Here is a 17,212-nt window from a genome sequence, read left to right as displayed (position 1 = left end):
AAGCGAAAACGAAAGTGTAAAAAAACTCAAAACACTAAGTGTAGCTTCGCATGGCATCCATGTAACCAGTGCCACCGCGTAGATCGTGGTCGAAAGTTTCCGCCACGTCGAGAACTCGTTTGATATGTTCCATGGATAGAGGGGCTTTTTCGTTGACGGCAAGTGCTTGCGCTGTCCGCACGGAGTTTTTGATCTGGGGGACACTAGTTAGCTCATATATTAAAAAACCTTTGGAGAGAGTAAAATAACTCACCTGTCGTCCGTTGAGATTATGCCGAGCAAGCGTGTCGTAGTCTTTGTCTGTGAAATTCGACGTCTGTACGCCCTCCATCGCCTGGACCTTCTCGAGGAACATCTTCCATACGCTGCGCTTAGCTTTGGTAGTGAGGTCACCGTAGCGCAAGGCAACGTGGATTCGGGACTGGAAAGCGTCGTCAAAGGTCTCCACGCGGTTAGTGGTCAAGAAGAGAATCCCCTGGAAGTACTCAAGTAGACGAAGGAAGATGCTGACGAGTGCGTTGCGGTGGATATCCTGAATTGTTCTCTTCTCCAAGAAGATATCGGCTTCGTCTAGAAGCAGTACGGCACCCCAAGAGTGGGCAATGTCCAAGATCTTGTTCAGCTCCGCTTCCAATGTGCGCGAGTCTGTTCCAAGCTCACCAGCGCTGACCATGTATAAGGGGCGTTTCAGTAACTCTGCTATACCCTCGGCTGTCAGTGTCTTGCCAGTACCCGGAGGTCCGTGTAGGACGGCCACGAGTCCTCTGCCTTTCCCTTGAATCACATCGTCGATGTTCTGTGCGGCGCAGAAGGTGTGAGACTCTACTAGAGCTTTGACAATGGTCTTCTGGTTGCCGGGTAGAACCAGCGAGTCGAACGCGTCCTCGTTCCATTCGATATCACTGACTCCGGAGATGCTGAATTCGAGCCAGAGCTTCTCGCTAAACGCAAATCCCAGAACTACCGGGCTGGCGATGAGCAATTCTTCCTCGGTGAAATCTCGCTCAGAAGCATCGCCGACCTCGTCCATATCCTCTTTCTGGATCTCGTTCCCATTCTCGTCGACTTCTACTGCGACAACCTGGGGGCGGCCATCCTTATTTCGAACCACCTTGAACTTCATCTTGGGCGCATCTGAATCACGGCGTTCTCCATGGGATTGATCAGATTCAGATCCTGACGCACAGCAGCATCCACCCTCACTTTCATCATCGGAACCATCTAGCAAATCGGGATCTTTGGGACGGACGGTGCTGATAGGGTAGTTAGGGTTGATGCGACGGTGGATTGCCGGGTCAATCATCACTCGTCCATTGATATTGACCTTGATGACAGTGCGCTTCTTTTTGAAGAACGCCATGCCCTTATGAAACCGGTAATTCATGCCTCTCAAAGCAACAAACTTCTTACCCCGTTCAATGAGCTTGGTTTGGACTTCATCCGCTTCACGGTGGTATTTAAGCGGATAGCATCCAAGGCTGGTGATCTTGCGGGCCCCCTTGAAGGTTTCCACTTCGGCTGCCATAGTTCCCATGCCGAATGTCTTGCCATCATATTCTAAATACCGACCTTCAATACTGTACCACTGGCCCTTCATGAAAGATGACTCTTTAGTGGCGTATTCTATCTTGAACGCACGAGGCTCGTCTTGATTACCATATGTAGGCGCATAGGCAATTGTATTTGGCTTGAACAACGCCCACAAGAGATCAAAGGTTATGGTATTCGCCTCCAGTAGCGGATACAACGTCTTCTTAGTCTCGGCATAGTCCATGTCGAGGTACTTGATCAGAATCTTCAGGTGATGTGCCTTCTGCCGCGCAATCTTCCTTGCTTTTTTCTTCTTTTCTGTTTTGGCCTGTTGCTTAAGTTCCTTCATATACTGGCGTGTTTCCTCGAGATACAGAAAGAGCATGTTTGGATCAACAACTGCGGTCTCCTGTACCAAACTAACGCCTTTCACTCCGTCCATGACTTTGCTCAAAGCCTCTCGGAGGTGCTTACTCTTGAGGTCCACCACCGTTTCGACGTATTTGCCTTCCCAGTCAAACTTGCGACGTACAGTGAAAAGGTACTGGTCCCACTCATTCGCATCAGGGTCATCCATGGTTTCAGTGAGTTTAAATTTGTGGATTGTGTTGTCCCATACTGTTTAGAGTTAGCTGGTGTTTTGTCTTCAATCCTTTGAGATGGAATGGAAAGAAGTACGTTGATCAACTCTCTTGAAAGCCATTTTCGAGCCAGCTTTCTTCTTTGATCTTCTCTGCAGACCCTTTTGAGACTCTCCTAAATTGTCGATTAGGCCTCGCCTACCGCGCAGCGTAACACGTTTCCCGCCACCCTGTTTCGACTTCAGCTTTTCCTTGGCCAAAGTGAGAGACATCTCAACCAGGTCTGCATCACCATCATCAAATTGTTGGTCCTCGGAAGAGTCCTCAATTGTATTATGTATTCTGGCCCTCTTCAACTTCAGCTTCTTGACAAGTTTTCTGAGCTGTTTCTCGTCGAGGGAATCATCCTGCTCAGTATCCTCGGCGTCAGATCCTGTATCTGACTCGTCGTCATAGCGTGACTTGGGCTTCTTCTTATTGCGCTTCAACCTATTTGCTTTAGTCTTCGTGCGCCTCCGTCGCGAGTATCGCTCGAACTCCAACTCAGAAGGCTCCGATGACGACCCATCATCCTCTGAGGCGGATTCACTGGCGCTTGTGCTTTCAGAAGATGAATTTACCCCCGAAGAGCTATCGGCACTAGGTGTGACTATCGACGAGTTCTTGCCTGCTTTCCGGGATTTTTTCTTGGAATCGCGATTCCGAGAATTGGCTTCCGGCTCTTTTCCAGGATGTTTCTTGCAAGCTGACTTCTTAGCAGTATTTTCGGAGACGGAGACTGGCGACTTCGCATCGGCCTTTACGGCATTGTTATCGACGGCCGGTTCGGCATCATGTTTGGTGTCGCCCGTTGTGGTTGTAGGGTTGGGTGAGTCGGCCATAGCTTCTGTGGATGATGGGACCCGCTGTGGAGCTTCCCCGAGCGGAGTGGAAGATGGGCTAGCGCTTGGATCTCTTTGCGTCTTAGGCTCTGGAATTGTAGATTGCTGGAGGCTGATTGAGGCGGAATCAGGAGAATCAGTACCAGCGGACATTATAGATAAATGGTAGACATGAGTTGGTTGCCTCATAAGGAGAAAACCGCAGAACGTTGGAGGGGCGCTGATAGCGGAGAGTTGAATACGGGAGGCACCGTAAGCGTGTGGGGAGCGGAAGCAAGTGAAGCGTTGAGTGAAAAGGAAAGGAAGACAAACAGAGACGAAGAAAAGAGATCTCTGGAAGTGACGCACTTCAAATAGCTCCCGATCCGCCTTGCTTTATTATTACGTGTCTGGTCTATTGGCTGAAGGATAGGCGTTCTAGCGGTGTGTTAGCCTGAGCTCTTGGGGGGTGGAAAGCTTCCATAAGACCTGGGATAGCAGTGAGATCAAGTGTATGTAACGAAGCTGAAGAGATGGTGAGTGCTAAAAGAAAGAAGAAAAAAACAGAAGCCGGTGCGAATGGATGTCTCATCAAATGAAGATGCCAGACACGGCAGCCTGTTATAAGCAGATGACCCAGCCTTGACTTGTTGGCACTAGAATGTCAGCGAGAGACCGGAAATTAACCGGGTCGTCGATGGTTGTTCTTCAGCTGGCTTATGGGTTGATGCCTGGGTGAGGCTGACAGTGTTTGTTGTGCTGGAAGGTAATGTGATCTTGTTGACAGGTGACGCCCAGTCTGGATGTTTTTTCCTCTTCTCTGCAGCATCTGCCTGCCTCGTCGCCCCACGATGCATGCGTGCCTTTCCGTGCTTTTCATCCAGACGATCATCAGCCTGCGCAAGGCGGATTTAGAATGGTTTTATCAGCTTCATCTTCCCCAGCTGGACTGATCATCTTATGAGCAGAGAAAGAAATATGGCTACGCTTTGGTACAATCCCAAGCCTATAGCCCAGGAACCCTCCCCACAAAAGAGTATGAGGTGACCTACTTTCTGGTTTCCCCTGATATCTTTATTCTTTGGGCATCTCCTTGCTTGGTTGACAAGTGATCAGGCTTCCATCTGGAATTCTGGAGCAAGGGCTGCGACCCCTAACCCATGCCCTATCCAATACAAGTCTCAACTCACGACCCGCTCTGCTCGTGCCGCGGACTCTCCTTCCCCCAGTTCGCATCCCCGGTGAGTTTCTCTACAACTTCCACGACAGGAAGGAAGTACAAAGCTAGACTAGCAATCCATAATACTATTTTGCCTCCCGTTGCCAATGCTCTATAACCGGACCTGTTCACCGATACCAGGCACCAAACACTGCCGCTGAATTCTTGTTCGACATATGCCAAGGACATGAATTCTTAGAGAAAGAAAATTGGGAGGATGGGCGGAACAGAGACTAGACCATCTGAAATTCTGGACCCCTGTTACACGAATCGCTGATCGCGAGGTTCAACGAAGTAAATGCAGCTAAGTACGATGGGGCGAAAGCGACGAATAATATTTTCCACTAGTTTGCTCGTTGTATAAGAGTTGCCGATGCATTGGGCTCGTGCAGGTACTTTTTCCATCTCGTGTTCATTTCCTTTTTTCTGACAATCGATTGAGTGAACTCGGGCAGATATGGTGCGACAAACTGGGATGAAACCATTCAAATTGTCAAGGTAGAGGGAGCAGAACCGCCAAGTCAACTTCGCGAACGGTTCGCCGGGTTGAAAAAGGGAACCCCGAAAAACAGTTTGAAATCCAGCCGACGATCTGGATTGAGGACCAGCGTCCAGCGGTCACCTCCAGTTTCTCGGCATGACAACTGGACTGGACACCGGCGTCGATAGCGCTGTTTCCATGGGTTGCGGCCATTGGGTGGAAAGTCGAAGGAATCCCGCTTCACTTTCTTTTTTTAGTCGAGAATCGAATTGTTGAGCAGCCAACGGGACACGAGGAAGCACGCAAGCATCCATCCATTGCCTATAGAGCGCTGTTGATCTGTCAAACGAGTGCTCCAATCACCCACCTTGAAAAATGCTGACCGAAGTATAGATAGATGGTTAGTTATTATACAATCAGAAGAGAATCAGAGATTCACCTGCTTTCGGATCTGTCTAGGTACCGACCTTCAATGTGAACTACATGATGGCATGGAACTACTGCCAGTTTTCCATATCCCCTCCGATGTATATGCCGATCCCAACGAGTGGGAGCAGAAGTAGGCAGCAGGCGTGGAATAGGAACATGAGCGAACCATGTGAATGATTTATCTATTTCTTTATAGCTAATAAGAAGCTATTACTGTTTGGAGTACAAATTTCGCTCTTACCTACTCTTCTATCTAGCACTCATGCCCGGGAACTGTCTCGAATAGCACAGTAGTACCCCTATCTAGATAGCATCTGCCGCAAGTTCAGTATAATTGTGAACGTAAGAATTGCACACTCAGTGAAAATATGCTATACCCAAGGGACAGAACCAAGTGAGAGTGCGACATGAAACAATGCTGGCGACTTTAGGCAAACCCTGAAGCCTAAACACTTAGACATCTTCAATTCTCTCAATCTGGTGAATAACACTGCACTACTCTAGTGTGTTCATCACCTATTCTTCCAGGTAAGGACATAAGACCCAATTGTTGTCCCTCTTGAATTTTTATATCATCTCTTCTCATCTTGGTCCAGCTGGATTCTCAATTCTGGCAAGTCAAATGAAATACCAGCTCCTCGTGCACGGCGGTTGTTCCCATAAGTATGTACTACGACACTGACTCTGATACTACAGCCAGCACCTCCTACTCCAACAGATTTACACCCATAAACTCACCCAAAGGCAAGAAAATTGCAAAGGCCAATAACGCAGCCATGAAGACCGAGGAAAACGACCAATATCCATCCCCGATCAAAACTGAAGAAACGATGGAAGTAAGTCATCCTAGACAGTGAAACACAAACACAAACAGGGACATACACCTGGAAGGGAAGTACTCGGACTAACCAATATTAAGGACAATCTCACCCCAACCAAGGCACCAGCCTTAGCAGCCAACAAGGCAGCAAACACCCCCACTGACAAGAGCGCAACTGTCACCCCGCGCAAGCGTGGCCGCAAACCAGCAGGCTCAGCCACCACAACACCAAGCAAGAAGACCAAGAAGGACAGCGGCAGCACTGAAGATGGCGAGCCTTCTACCCCTGGTAATGCCACTACACCTTCTCGCGCAACCCTCCCTTCCATCCCAGCTAGTCTTGCCGCGGCGGGCCCGGAGGACCGCATGATCTTGCGCCTCCGCGATGAGGAGAACCGTCCATGGACCGAGATAAACAAGATCTTTGTCGAGGCCACGAACATCAAAGTTGGCGGATCTACGCTTAGAATGAGGTACACGACCATGAAGGCCAACTTTGTGGGGATCAGTGAGGAGGATGTATGTCTCTATCTCTCTCTGTCCCGTCCCGTCTTTCCTTCTCTCATTATATCCAATGCTAACTGGTATGATTAATACTGCAGGAGGCGCGCCTCATGCGTATCAAGAAAGAAGTCGAAGAGAAATTTGAAGGCGAGAAGTGGCATCGCATCACCGAAGCGATTATCCAAGACGGCGGCGCGAAGTACCCCGCTGCAGCGCTGCAGAAGAAATTCAAGGAGTTGAGCAAGCAGCTTAATGGTGCTGCTAATGGTGCCGCTGCTAATGGTGGTGATGAGAAGTGAATTTGCATCTATTTACTACTCACACTGCCTAAGCAACTGCTTATCTCGCGCGGCTGTTTTCTACGCCTTTCTTTTTTTTCTTGCTTGGTGTGTTTTTGTTTACCTGCTTAGGATCCCGGGAGAGCTGTTGTTGGTGTTTCTGGTGTTGCTGGGATCAGGAATACATGGAGTTGGCCTGAGGAGTAGCCAAAGGTTGATTGAATTCGTTACGAAGCCAACTGGCTGGGTTGATATATGGTTTGGAATGGATTTGCAGCATACACGTATTAACTTGACGCATGAGGACTGCCGAGGTTAGGTGCAGATTCCTCAATATTCGGTCAGTAGATTAGGGGAAACTGGAGCAGACATCGGATTTGATTGCAAATCAGTTCAATTGAAGAAAGTAATGATGTCCCCTAGTAACCTACCCGTACACGCAAAGAACACCAGCAACATTCCCGAGTCAGTAGTCACTCCTGAATCCAAGAAACCACCGTTCCGACCCAAACAAAACTTGAAATAAGAATGATAATCCTGCAACGCATATCCATGGGTAAGAAAGAGTAGGAACCAGAACCCCGTTTTGTGCCAGACAACAACGAAGCAACCAACCAACAAAAAAGCAGTTATCATAAAACACTCAGTTCCTGACGAGGCAAGCTCAACGTGTCCCCGTTCATGGAATTGGTGTCCTTATCTGTCGTTGAGTCGTCACTTGTGCGCGCAACGATAGGTGGGCGAATTTTCGCTCCTACGAATCCTCGTCTATCTCGTCCGGTTCGGGCACGTCCAAGCCAATTGTGCTTAAGGTCTTTGCTGAGCGTTTCGATTCTTTCCTGTGGGGCGTCGTTTGTTTGGACACTTGCAAGGACGCTTACGCATTGGAGCATGCGACCAACGGTCTCGGTAATGACATGTGAGGTGTCTGTGTTATTCGTTCGGTGGATGACTGTTGGCCGTTGTGACGGAGAAGAGAAAGACTGGAAAATGAGCTGGTCTGGGTTGGACGAAGTGTTGGATGTAGCGCGACTACGGTTGTAGTCCGGTGAATCAGAAGAGAGGCTTCCTGCGGTGTTGAGGAAGGCAGATGACTGAGAACTGTAGCTGCCGAACCCGCCATCAAGTGATGCAGCAGTACCAGGTCGGCCACTGTTACTGCTGCTTTTAGTTGTAATGCTGAGGGCAGAGGTTCCGAGTTTGATGCTGTCCAAGCTTAGGCGAGAAAACGTAGCTTTGAGGCTATCATATCGGTTGATGACGACCATGTCACGGAAGGCGATGAGGACGAGGTTGCGAACTTCAAGCTCGCAACCAGGATACTCTCCGTCTAACGCAATACTCCAGAACTCTTTTGCTTCTCGCGAGTTCATGACCGACCCACACCCCTTGAATTCAAGATCCAGGGGAAGGAAAACAGCTTGGATAAATGGAAGAATGGTGCCAAACACCAGCATCCAGATCTGTACGAGATGAGGTATCAATTTCTCATCGGGTACGCCATTTAGTGTATGATTTAAGGTAGCAAATCCTGCCTCCAGCAGTTCACGTAGATCATCAACGATAGCCGTGGGCATACGTCTTTGCACACAGCGCTGTATGTGGATGAGAACCAACTTATTGAGGTCCTCAATAGCAATGCGCACATCTTCACCGTCAAATATCACCAGCAGCTTCGCTTTTAAGAAGTCCCAAGCATCTTCGGGGCTCATATTGTGGAGACCGAAGCCTTGTAATGTCTCTCGTAAAGCAGCTTCAGCGAGAATCCCTCCTGTGCTTCCTAGCGACGACGGGCCTGCGAACCCGCCAGAAACTGCCCCAGCCATGGTTGAATTTGCTAACCATTCAGGCGGTTCCGCCTCTGCCTGCAACGCCTTTTCTTCCTTTTTCTTGTCACGGAGCGCCCGGCCGCCGTGCAATAGGTCCAATCCACCGACAGACTTGCTGAAAGAAGTGGTAGCGGCACTTGGTGAAGCCGGCGTAAAAGAATATAGCGACTGGGGAGCATTGGGATCTGATGGTCTAGAATTACTCGCCGCAGACGAGAGCGGAAGGTTGAAATGATCATCTCTATCCTTCAAATCTTTCAACTTCAGCTTTTGCCGTGACAAAAAATGATGTTTGTGCGTTTTGTCCTTTTCCTTCTCCTTTACCCCATCTTTTTCAGGGACCGGTGGCTTATCAGCGGGTACAACGGTACTTGCCGAGGCGTTTGACAGATTGTACATAGACGAGTTATTTGAGGGGAAGGTATCCGCTAGACTTGTCGTAGATGCGCTGACAATCCGTGTTAGACCGGGGATCTTGTTTGGAGACGGCAGCCCTTTGTCTTTCACATCCTTATCACGACTGATACCAATATGCTTCGGCTTCGAGAACAGCTTTATCTTGGACTTTTCGCTCTTGTGCTTATGCTCGCGCTCATAAGTGTGAGCTTCCATCCCCGGCGGCGGTATTCGCGGAAACACATGGTTCGCTGCTGTCGTCGCAGCGGCCTGGCCTACGCCATGTCCAATACTCTGTTGTTGTGGCTGGCCTGAAGCTGACCCAGGTCTCGGGGGCTGTGAAGCAGGAAGCGGGGGAGGGGGCGACACTGATCCATCATCCGTTGTTCGATTTGGAGGAAGTTGAACTGTTGAGGACGGGTGCTGGCTGAGCATAGCAGCCTGAGCTGCTATTCTCGAGGCCGAAAGCGTCGCGTCCGACAAGGAAGCGGTGGGGAGGGATGGTTCGAAAAAGCCCTGCGAGTGGTGACGCGAGCGCTTGTGCAGATCCGGCGGATGGACTCGTCCTGACGGTTTTCTGCTCGACGGATCAGGGTGCGGCATGAAGGAGGTGGGGAGGCGCCCTGAGGCTCCGTTGTTGGCGGCGGGTGGTGTCCGGACGGCGGATCGAGGGGAGGAGGTCCCGGGCTGGTATGTGTTGGTCTGGGGCACAGAGATGGCGGTCGCATTTGAAATCACCGACGAGGCATCACTTCCAGAGGAGCCCGGACGGTCCAATTCGTCATCGACAGAGCGGCGAGGTGGGAGCGGTGATCGAGAGGCAGAGCGCTCTGGGGAGACGGTGACGGGCGAGCGCAGCATTTCCGGGTCGGGGCGGGAGAGAATGTGGTTAGAGGTGAGGCTGTGTATGTAATCGAGGGGTGTCGACGGCAGAGATGCTCTTTTACTCCGCAGTCATCGTCGCGCTGGACGCTCTCTTGGGGATCTATTCAGTGCATTAGAGTAGTGAGATAAACGCAGTAGCCTGAGAAGCGTCCAAGAAAGACGATCATTATTCTTGTCGATCGTCCATCGCTCCGCAACGCACTTGGGCCTCAGTACCACTAGTAGTCCCGCTGCTAGTTCGCTGTCCGCCCCGCCAGCAATTTCTCCCCCCGTCTTCTCTTCTCGCCAACGATAACTGCAAAAAGACAGAGACTTCAACTAGCGACGCAAGGATTTCAGCATGGCACCATTCACGGACCCCCGGTCGAATCGCCTCCAGGCCGCGTATACATCGCCGCAGCTGGACCGCACATTCGAGCACACTATCCACTCAGCCACACCGAACCCCTCCGACGACAACGTGAAAGTCAAAGTCGCATACCTCGCAGAACTCAGAAAACTCGCCCCTGTGCTACAAAATGATATCAATGTGTTCCTGACCGAACGTATGGAGGAGGACAAGAAATCTGCTGAGGCGCAAGGCCGTCAATTGTCCAAGGAAGAAGCCAAGGAGGAAGAAAATTACGGAGAGGAGGTTGTCGAGGATGATGCTTGAAAAGAGAACAACTACACAGACCATTGAGGAGGCCATGGAATAGGCTGTATCATGCTAACTTAATTGAAACTGAATATATTGAATCCTTGGATAATCTTACTATCCCTGGGTATCAAAAACGAAATATCCCCCATCCCACACCAAGGCCTATCTTGAACTGGACAATAAAGAAAATGCAAGAGACGCTCTCAAATGAATCAATGCGACATATCAACAAAACTCGAATCTATTTACCGAAATCACGATACGATTACGAAGCGGACATGCGACTGGCACAGCCTAGATGTACAACAGTATTACTGCAGATCCGTTAGCAACTGGCCGACTAATTCCAACAATAATCCAACGGGCGGGCACTTACTCAGGAAAAACGTTTATCACACTACCGCCAATTCTCTTGTGACAGACACTGCAAACCCGTTCTTCGGTAACGGTAACATGTCTGGATCTTGATGATCGCCCGTCCGTACCTTCACCGAGCAGAAGCTGTGCGCGTGTCTTTATCGTTTGGACTTTGAGCAGGTTGGCTGTGATTCGGCTCTCATTCAAAATTGTATTGGCAGCGCGCATTCGGCCTTTGAAATAAAATTCGAGCTCATGGACCGGGAGAGATTCGGGAATCAACTCCAGCGCGGAATTGGCGGGCAGTCGAGATCCGTGTTTGGCTAGGATATCAAGAGCTGGGCCATATTGTGGCTTGTACCCGTGAGGCGGAGTTAGATACAAGGACAGCAATGTTAAGTATATAGAGGGTTCATCATCAGACGGAGCAAGTGCGGAATATTCTCCTGCTGCCCCGCTTGGCGCTGGTGTATCTTCTGTCTTGTGAAGATGGTTACAGTATCTATTAATGTTAGCATGCAGTCATATGATGCAGACAAAATACAACGTACTCTTCTGCTTTGTCATAATCTTCCAGCTTGAATACATAAATCTCTAGTGCTTGCCTGTGTTGGCCCATCTTGCTAAAAAGGATTGCGCGAGCCTCGAAAAACTCTGGGTCTATTTTGCTAGTTAGTATGGAGTCCTCGTAGAAGATAAGAGATGGACTTACCGTCACGATCCAGGCGACCTAAAATCTTGGACGGAGAATATTGATCGCTTGTTCTCAGCATAGTGATGAATTTCTCCCGCCACTCAAGAGAGTCCTCCTCGTTTGCAAATTCGTTCTGATGGTCTTGATGTTTCTGTAAACGATCCAAATACAGAACCACAAGCTTTTGATGTATGTCGGGAGTCAAATCATTCAGTTCTCCAATGACATGTTCAATATACCGAACAGCCAATTTGATGTCGATTTCCTGCAGAAAACCAAGTACTTTCTGCCGGGGCAGTGTTTCCGCATTTTCGGTATCCGCAAGGAATATTTCCATGCCAAGTTCAGGATCTTCCTGGGCAGGCCATTTCGCAAATTCAAGAATAAGGTCGATATGCTCTGGAGGGAGATGCTGTAGATAAGCAACCATCCTCTTTGGACCATGTAGCTGCGGCGCCGTTTCTTCTTCAGCGTCAGATTGGCCGAACTTCCTGAGGAGTTCAAGAGCTTGGCGGTGCATTTTCTTCCCATATAAGAAGTCAATAAGATCGTTGTGGCGGCCTGTCTCTTCAAGCTTCTCCATGACTACTTCCGGATCACAAAAGTTGGCAATCCGGAAGAGCGAGCCTGCAAGAGAAGGCGTGGCATACATGTAAACCCTGAATAGGGTTGTATCGACAAGTTTTGCCTTCTCGCGGAGCTGCTCTCCGAAATCGTAATCTACATCATCCTTCGTCACGTCCAGTAATTTCATGACAGAATCTGTAAATTCATCATCTGCCGCAGTTGTTTGTGGATCGATTTTCAGAGAGCCGTCTGGATTAAGGAATCGCTGGAACCGCCTTCGTACGTCGGCAAGATACGCCTGTAGTTCACGAACCGCAAGTTTAAGGTCCTTCCCAGTTAAAGGCTTCTCATCGCGTGCATCTTCCGCTGGCTTTCCACGGATACTGCCCGACTCACTACCACTTCCTTCATCCCGGTTTCGAAGGAACGACATCATTGATGGCGTATGATTCAAAGCCTTGACGGGCGACTCTTCTGAATGGCTTCCCTCGGTGTGAGCGTGACCGTCGGGGAGTTTAATCTGACTCTCAGTCGTGCTTCCTTCTAACTCATCCTGCTCTTCGTTGATAGATGTGAGGTTGCCTGCAATAATCCTAGGATAAAGTCGAATGACGGTCTCTGGTGGTGCAGACACCTCTGTGAATAGCTCCATCGATTCGAGATACTTCCGTAGACCGAATAAACCTTGGGCCTTTTCGAGTTTGATCTCTCGTATTCGGCCTTCCTTGTCCTTAAGAAGCGCATCCTCGAGCATGCCAGCGAGGCTAACGGCTTCGTCAAGGTATCCTTTTTCCACAAGCGAATCGATTTGGCTGTCGTAACCCAGCGCCTCCATCCTCCATATAATCCGGTCACTCGCAACAAGAAATCCTTTGCCGGCATGCGCAAGACTTATTGTAGGTTGAGCGATATGCATTGTGTTTGCGGACGGCAATGAGATGGACTGAAGCAATGACAGTGTTTCCGGATTCCGAACCTCTAATATTCCCTTCGAAGGATCATGCAGTGCTAATAAGAACGGGTACGAATAACCGATATCAGTAGGCGCATTGCTCCACGGGATCTGTCGCCGGCCTAACGGGTTGCCATCGATGTCCGTAAACTGTGTGTTGATATCCTTAGCCAGCAATACCTGGCCCTCACTAAGTCGTGTGGCAAGCGGTTTGGGTGCAGAACCACCTAGTCCCATATAACTCATACTGGCGACTCCAACGCCCGCAAGACGCCCAGTTTCCTGTCCTCCAAGGCCGCCAATGCTCCCCGGCCCTGCGAGATCGGTAACGGTCTTCGTCTCAATATCCACCAACACAAAGTTTGAGCCTAGCCCGGCTACCAGCCTTGTTCCAGAAATCCAAGTAAGAGTCTTTATACCACTGACGAGGGTCAGCTCTGCCGTATCATTATCCAACTCCATATCCAGCCATGACCATAGCAATATCTTCCTCTTAACCGCCACCGCAAGGCGCGACACGATCGACGGAACACCGGTTTCGAGATCATTGACAATATTTGACGTTACGGCAAATGCTGCCGCGCCCTTGGTCCGCGTGAGCTGTTCTTGGAGTTCATAGGACTGCAGGTCATGAATCGAAACGTATCCGCCCGACAAGGAGACCAGCAGCTTCGCCTCCTTGATCAAAGCCAGCTGCTCAATCTTATACCTGGAGAACTTCTCCAATTCACGCAGAAGATCCGTCTGCTTCACTTTCGTCTTTTGTGTCACATCGTTTGTCCCATTTTCGCCGTTCTGTGTTGGCTGAGCACTCGTGTCGGTTGCGTCATGGTCATGGCCGTCGTTCTCCGTGGGAGGATGCGCATCGCATTCGACTTCGTTAACTCGGTAAATTCGGAGACTTCCATTGTTCAGTCCGACAAGGACTCGGTCGCCGTATGCGAGAACCGATTCGATCCGGGATTTGTCTCGTGGTTTGAGCTCGACGAGAGGCCGAGCAGTGAATGCGGATAGCATGGCTGGGCTGCGAGCTATGATGGTCGTCGCGCCCTTTGACCTTTAGAGCAATAAGATCGAGTCATGTCCAGTGTGTAGGTGACAGGGATTAGAAAGCGCAGCTTCCAGAGCAGCTCATCATGTTGGGGCGTTGTTTCGGGTGTTCTGAGCTTCGGCGCTCTGCCGCCAAGCAGGAGATCATCACAATGCTGAGTGGTGCCGGCTCATGTGACAGCGTCAGTTGGTAGGTACGTAGTTACCACCACCACGAGAATTGAAAATTGTATAGACAATTTATGAGAGTTAATTTAGCTGAAGCTGTGCACTTTGATATATGTTTCATTCAAGTTCTATCTATTTACATGAGTTTTCCAATGTACTAAAAGGGACTGATTCCATGCCCAACTATCAAACTCCTCCAACGGCGAGGGGAAACATGCAAGAGTGACAAAATGAGCGAACGCCTTTCACTTCGTAATATAGTATAATCATCTAATGATGTTACCGACCAGAATGTATAAAATAGGGGAAGAGGAGAGAAGAAAGTATGACTTCGAACCGAACCCAGGCTTTTCACAATGAGAGGGAGGAGAGATGGAAGAGACGAGCATAACAATGACAGTATAGAATAACTCTGCGAAAGCCCAACACTCATACCTCGCATGAATTAAAGAAGGCGCAGCCTCCAATAGTGACGGCACATAAGGGCACCAACTTGCATTCAAAAAGTCTCAGAACCGAAGAACATATAAGCGATGATCGAGTATTGAGATCGCCGGGCGTTTTAAGATTTCACCTCAGTGGGATAATCTTGGTGCTTTGCAGATGTTCCCTTGGCACGCCACGTGGACACAGCAGGTATATCGGCCTTAAAACGCTGTTCTTCCGTTCCATACGCGCGTGGAGTGAGCTTGATCAACGTATGCAGGGGAACCTCCATCCACGGACTCTGTTCCTGGGGAACATTGAGGAAGTACGAGTAGATGCAACGCAGCACAGCCTGGTGGGTGACGATGATGACGTTTTCACTGCGTTCTAGTTCCATGATGATGGGCTCGAGGCGAATCACGACATCGCGATACGACTCTCCCCCACGATAACGGTAATTGTATTTGTCCTCATCCCGAGCTGCAAAGTCTTCGGGGTATTGTTGTGCAATGTCCTCATACGTGAGGCCATCACAGAGTCCAGAGTCAAGTTCATCCAGGGCCTTCCACTCCAGCTTTTCGAATCCCGTCTCCTTGGCGAGAGGACGTGCCGTTTGGATCGTACGTTTGAGGGTTGAGGTCCATATAACAATTTTCGTGTTATCCGGGACACCGGACTTCTTGAGCAGGCCAGGCAATGCACGCGCATAAGCTTCTCCACGCTCAGAGATGTTAGAATCTCCTCCGATTTTTCCTGTGAGGTTATATTCTGACTCTCCATGCTAAATCAGGTCAGACCATGTGAACATCGTAGGGTAACTAGAAAGACGCACCCGAGAAAGCCAGATTGATCGTGGCTTGATATGAAGGTTCTGGATGTAGTAGACCAAGCGACTTGATAGATAGTCTTTGATCTGGTTTATTATCACGGTGGAACCGACATTGATAAGTTTTACGTAGGTATAGTTGTTTTCATCATCACCAATACCCTCGTAGACCTTCTCATAATTGCGGATTCGGTTGCGGAAATCCACGGCGGCGACTTCGGGGTCCTGCCCCTTATAGTCCGGTGATGTGGTTTTGACTTCCAAGATGTTGTTCATGATGAGAGATTCATCATCACATATTGACTCAACGAATAGCGTTTCGATATTAGCGGCGCTACATGATTCGTAAATCCAGCGACGGCGCTGTTTCGTTGAGTTGGTAGCATCTAGAATGGCGACCACCCCTTTGCCAGCATTGAACCAATTGACCATATCAGACATGGCCGCTTCAGCAGCAGCGCGCCTCATCTTCTCTCCTTCTGAGTTGTGAGGATCAAAGAAGGTAGCGGTTGGCTGGGGCGTAGAGTTTCTGCGATACGACCCCACGTTGAATACGCGAGCTGGGATGCCAACCCAGCCAAGATATCGCATCGCTAAATGCCGTCAGGAATGTACACGCAAACTGCATGGGGGAGCAGGTACATACCTTTTCCGGCGATGAGACTCTTGCCTCTGGCCGGTAGACCAACCATGACAACACATATCTTCGAATCATCTGACTACGAAGCAGCTGGTAAGCACTGGAAAGTCAAGGGCAGCGCTCGCCATGCAGTGACAGAATTGTAGTACAAGTGACACAATAACTCAAATGCTCAGTGTAGACCGAACATGCAGGCAACAATGGCCAAGCAAGACACAAGTGCATTGACGACAGGGACAGCAGACTTACGCTGGCAAAGAAGGTCTTATGGCCGCTCCCGCGACCAGTGGGTGACATGCTGGGCAAGCAAGTTGGTTTTCAGCCTCTTAGACCCGGTAACTCGTTAATTCGTTAATTCGTTCAGGTCTCGGCCAGATTTCCCGATCGGAAAGACAGATGTTGGAGACGAAGGAACAGCGCGGGCGTGTTCAGGGCTTGGTTTGACTCTCCTTTGTTGAATTTCTCCGAGACGGATTTCGACGATTTTTCAAGTTCACCAACGAAAGCTTAGGAAGAATATCACACGATCAATAATAACAGCAAATTTGGCTTGATGTCCGGACTAAGGTATGTTTAACCTAGCGGTGAGCGCAGACGTCATTACCGTACCGCGGGGCAGGCACCAACTCTCTGAGGGAGACGACGAGGGGGGGATCCACGAAGTGCTGTGCTATACAAAAACCAGAGTCAGAGTCCAAGAGCTCGGCCGTCAATCTCTCGTTCTTCAACAGTCCAGGAGATGAATCGGATTGTAGGTTCAACCTTCCTGGAAAGCGTGGTTGCCACGTGATCTATTTTTGGGATCGGGGGTCTTCGGGTCTGGGCTCGGCTCTTTCTTCTCCTTCCTCGTTCCAATTTCCATCATCTGCCAATTACTCCCGCTTGATCCAGCAAATTGTATGGATACCTTGTCGATTATTGGAAATTCAAACCCTCATCGAATTTATGCGACCAGCATTGGTAGCCTATATCGCAGCGACCAGAAACGTCAAGTCTGGTCGTAAATATCGTGGTTTACATGGGGATCCCTGACTCGCAGCCCACTCACAGGGTTTCCTATGAGCAACAGAATTGCAGCTT

General features: G+C 49.6%; 6 protein-coding genes across 6 annotated transcripts; 2 read left to right on the top strand and 4 right to left on the bottom strand.

Annotated features, from left to right (window-relative positions):
- Positions 1-34: 34 nt before the first annotated feature.
- On the bottom strand, positions 35-3,181 carry APUU_70234S (ATP-binding protein; the record flags this gene model as incomplete). The annotated part of the gene is made up of 3 exons (XM_041695084.1): positions 35-193; positions 254-2,148; positions 2,209-3,181. The coding sequence occupies 3 exons, from the start codon at positions 3,179-3,181 to the stop codon at positions 35-37; spliced, it is 3,027 nt and encodes a 1,008-aa protein (XP_041560850.1).
- Positions 3,182-5,765: 2,584 nt separating this feature from the next.
- Positions 5,766-6,723, top strand: APUU_70233A (uncharacterized protein; the record flags this gene model as incomplete). The annotated part of the gene is made up of 3 exons (XM_041695083.1): positions 5,766-5,936; positions 6,020-6,439; positions 6,523-6,723. The coding sequence occupies 3 exons, from the start codon at positions 5,766-5,768 to the stop codon at positions 6,721-6,723; spliced, it is 792 nt and encodes a 263-aa protein (XP_041560849.1).
- Positions 6,724-7,334: 611 nt separating this feature from the next.
- Positions 7,335-9,788, bottom strand: APUU_70232S (uncharacterized protein; the record flags this gene model as incomplete). The annotated part of the gene is made up of 1 exon (XM_041695082.1): positions 7,335-9,788. The coding sequence occupies one exon, from the start codon at positions 9,786-9,788 to the stop codon at positions 7,335-7,337; it is 2,454 nt and encodes an 817-aa protein (XP_041560848.1).
- Positions 9,789-10,152: 364 nt separating this feature from the next.
- Positions 10,153-10,467, top strand: APUU_70231A (uncharacterized protein; the record flags this gene model as incomplete). Its single annotated transcript, XM_041695081.1, has 1 exon — positions 10,153-10,467. The coding sequence occupies one exon, from the start codon at positions 10,153-10,155 to the stop codon at positions 10,465-10,467; it is 315 nt and encodes a 104-aa protein (XP_041560847.1).
- A 250-nt stretch (positions 10,468-10,717) lies between these two features.
- VAM6 (putative vacuolar morphogenesis protein AvaB) lies at positions 10,718-14,039 on the bottom strand (the record flags this gene model as incomplete). Its single annotated transcript, XM_041695080.1, has 4 exons — positions 10,718-10,766; positions 10,829-11,311; positions 11,361-11,469; positions 11,522-14,039. 4 exons carry the CDS (start codon positions 14,037-14,039, stop codon positions 10,718-10,720), a joined length of 3,159 nt encoding a protein of 1,052 aa, XP_041560846.1.
- A 763-nt stretch (positions 14,040-14,802) lies between these two features.
- Positions 14,803-16,429, bottom strand: FBP26 (bifunctional nucleoside/nucleotide kinase/histidine phosphatase family protein; the record flags this gene model as incomplete). Its single annotated transcript, XM_041695078.1, has 4 exons — positions 14,803-15,447; positions 15,499-16,085; positions 16,139-16,211; positions 16,382-16,429. 4 exons carry the CDS (start codon positions 16,427-16,429, stop codon positions 14,803-14,805), a joined length of 1,353 nt encoding a protein of 450 aa, XP_041560845.1.
- Between the last annotated feature and the right edge of the window lie 783 nt (positions 16,430-17,212).

This window comes from Aspergillus puulaauensis, chromosome 7, assembly GCF_016861865.1.
Source record: "Aspergillus puulaauensis MK2 DNA, chromosome 7, nearly complete sequence".
NCBI lineage: Eukaryota > Fungi > Ascomycota > Eurotiomycetes > Eurotiales > Aspergillaceae > Aspergillus > Aspergillus puulaauensis.
Note: the sequence above shows the minus strand (reverse complement) of the source record. Positions and strands in the feature narration are given on the sequence as shown.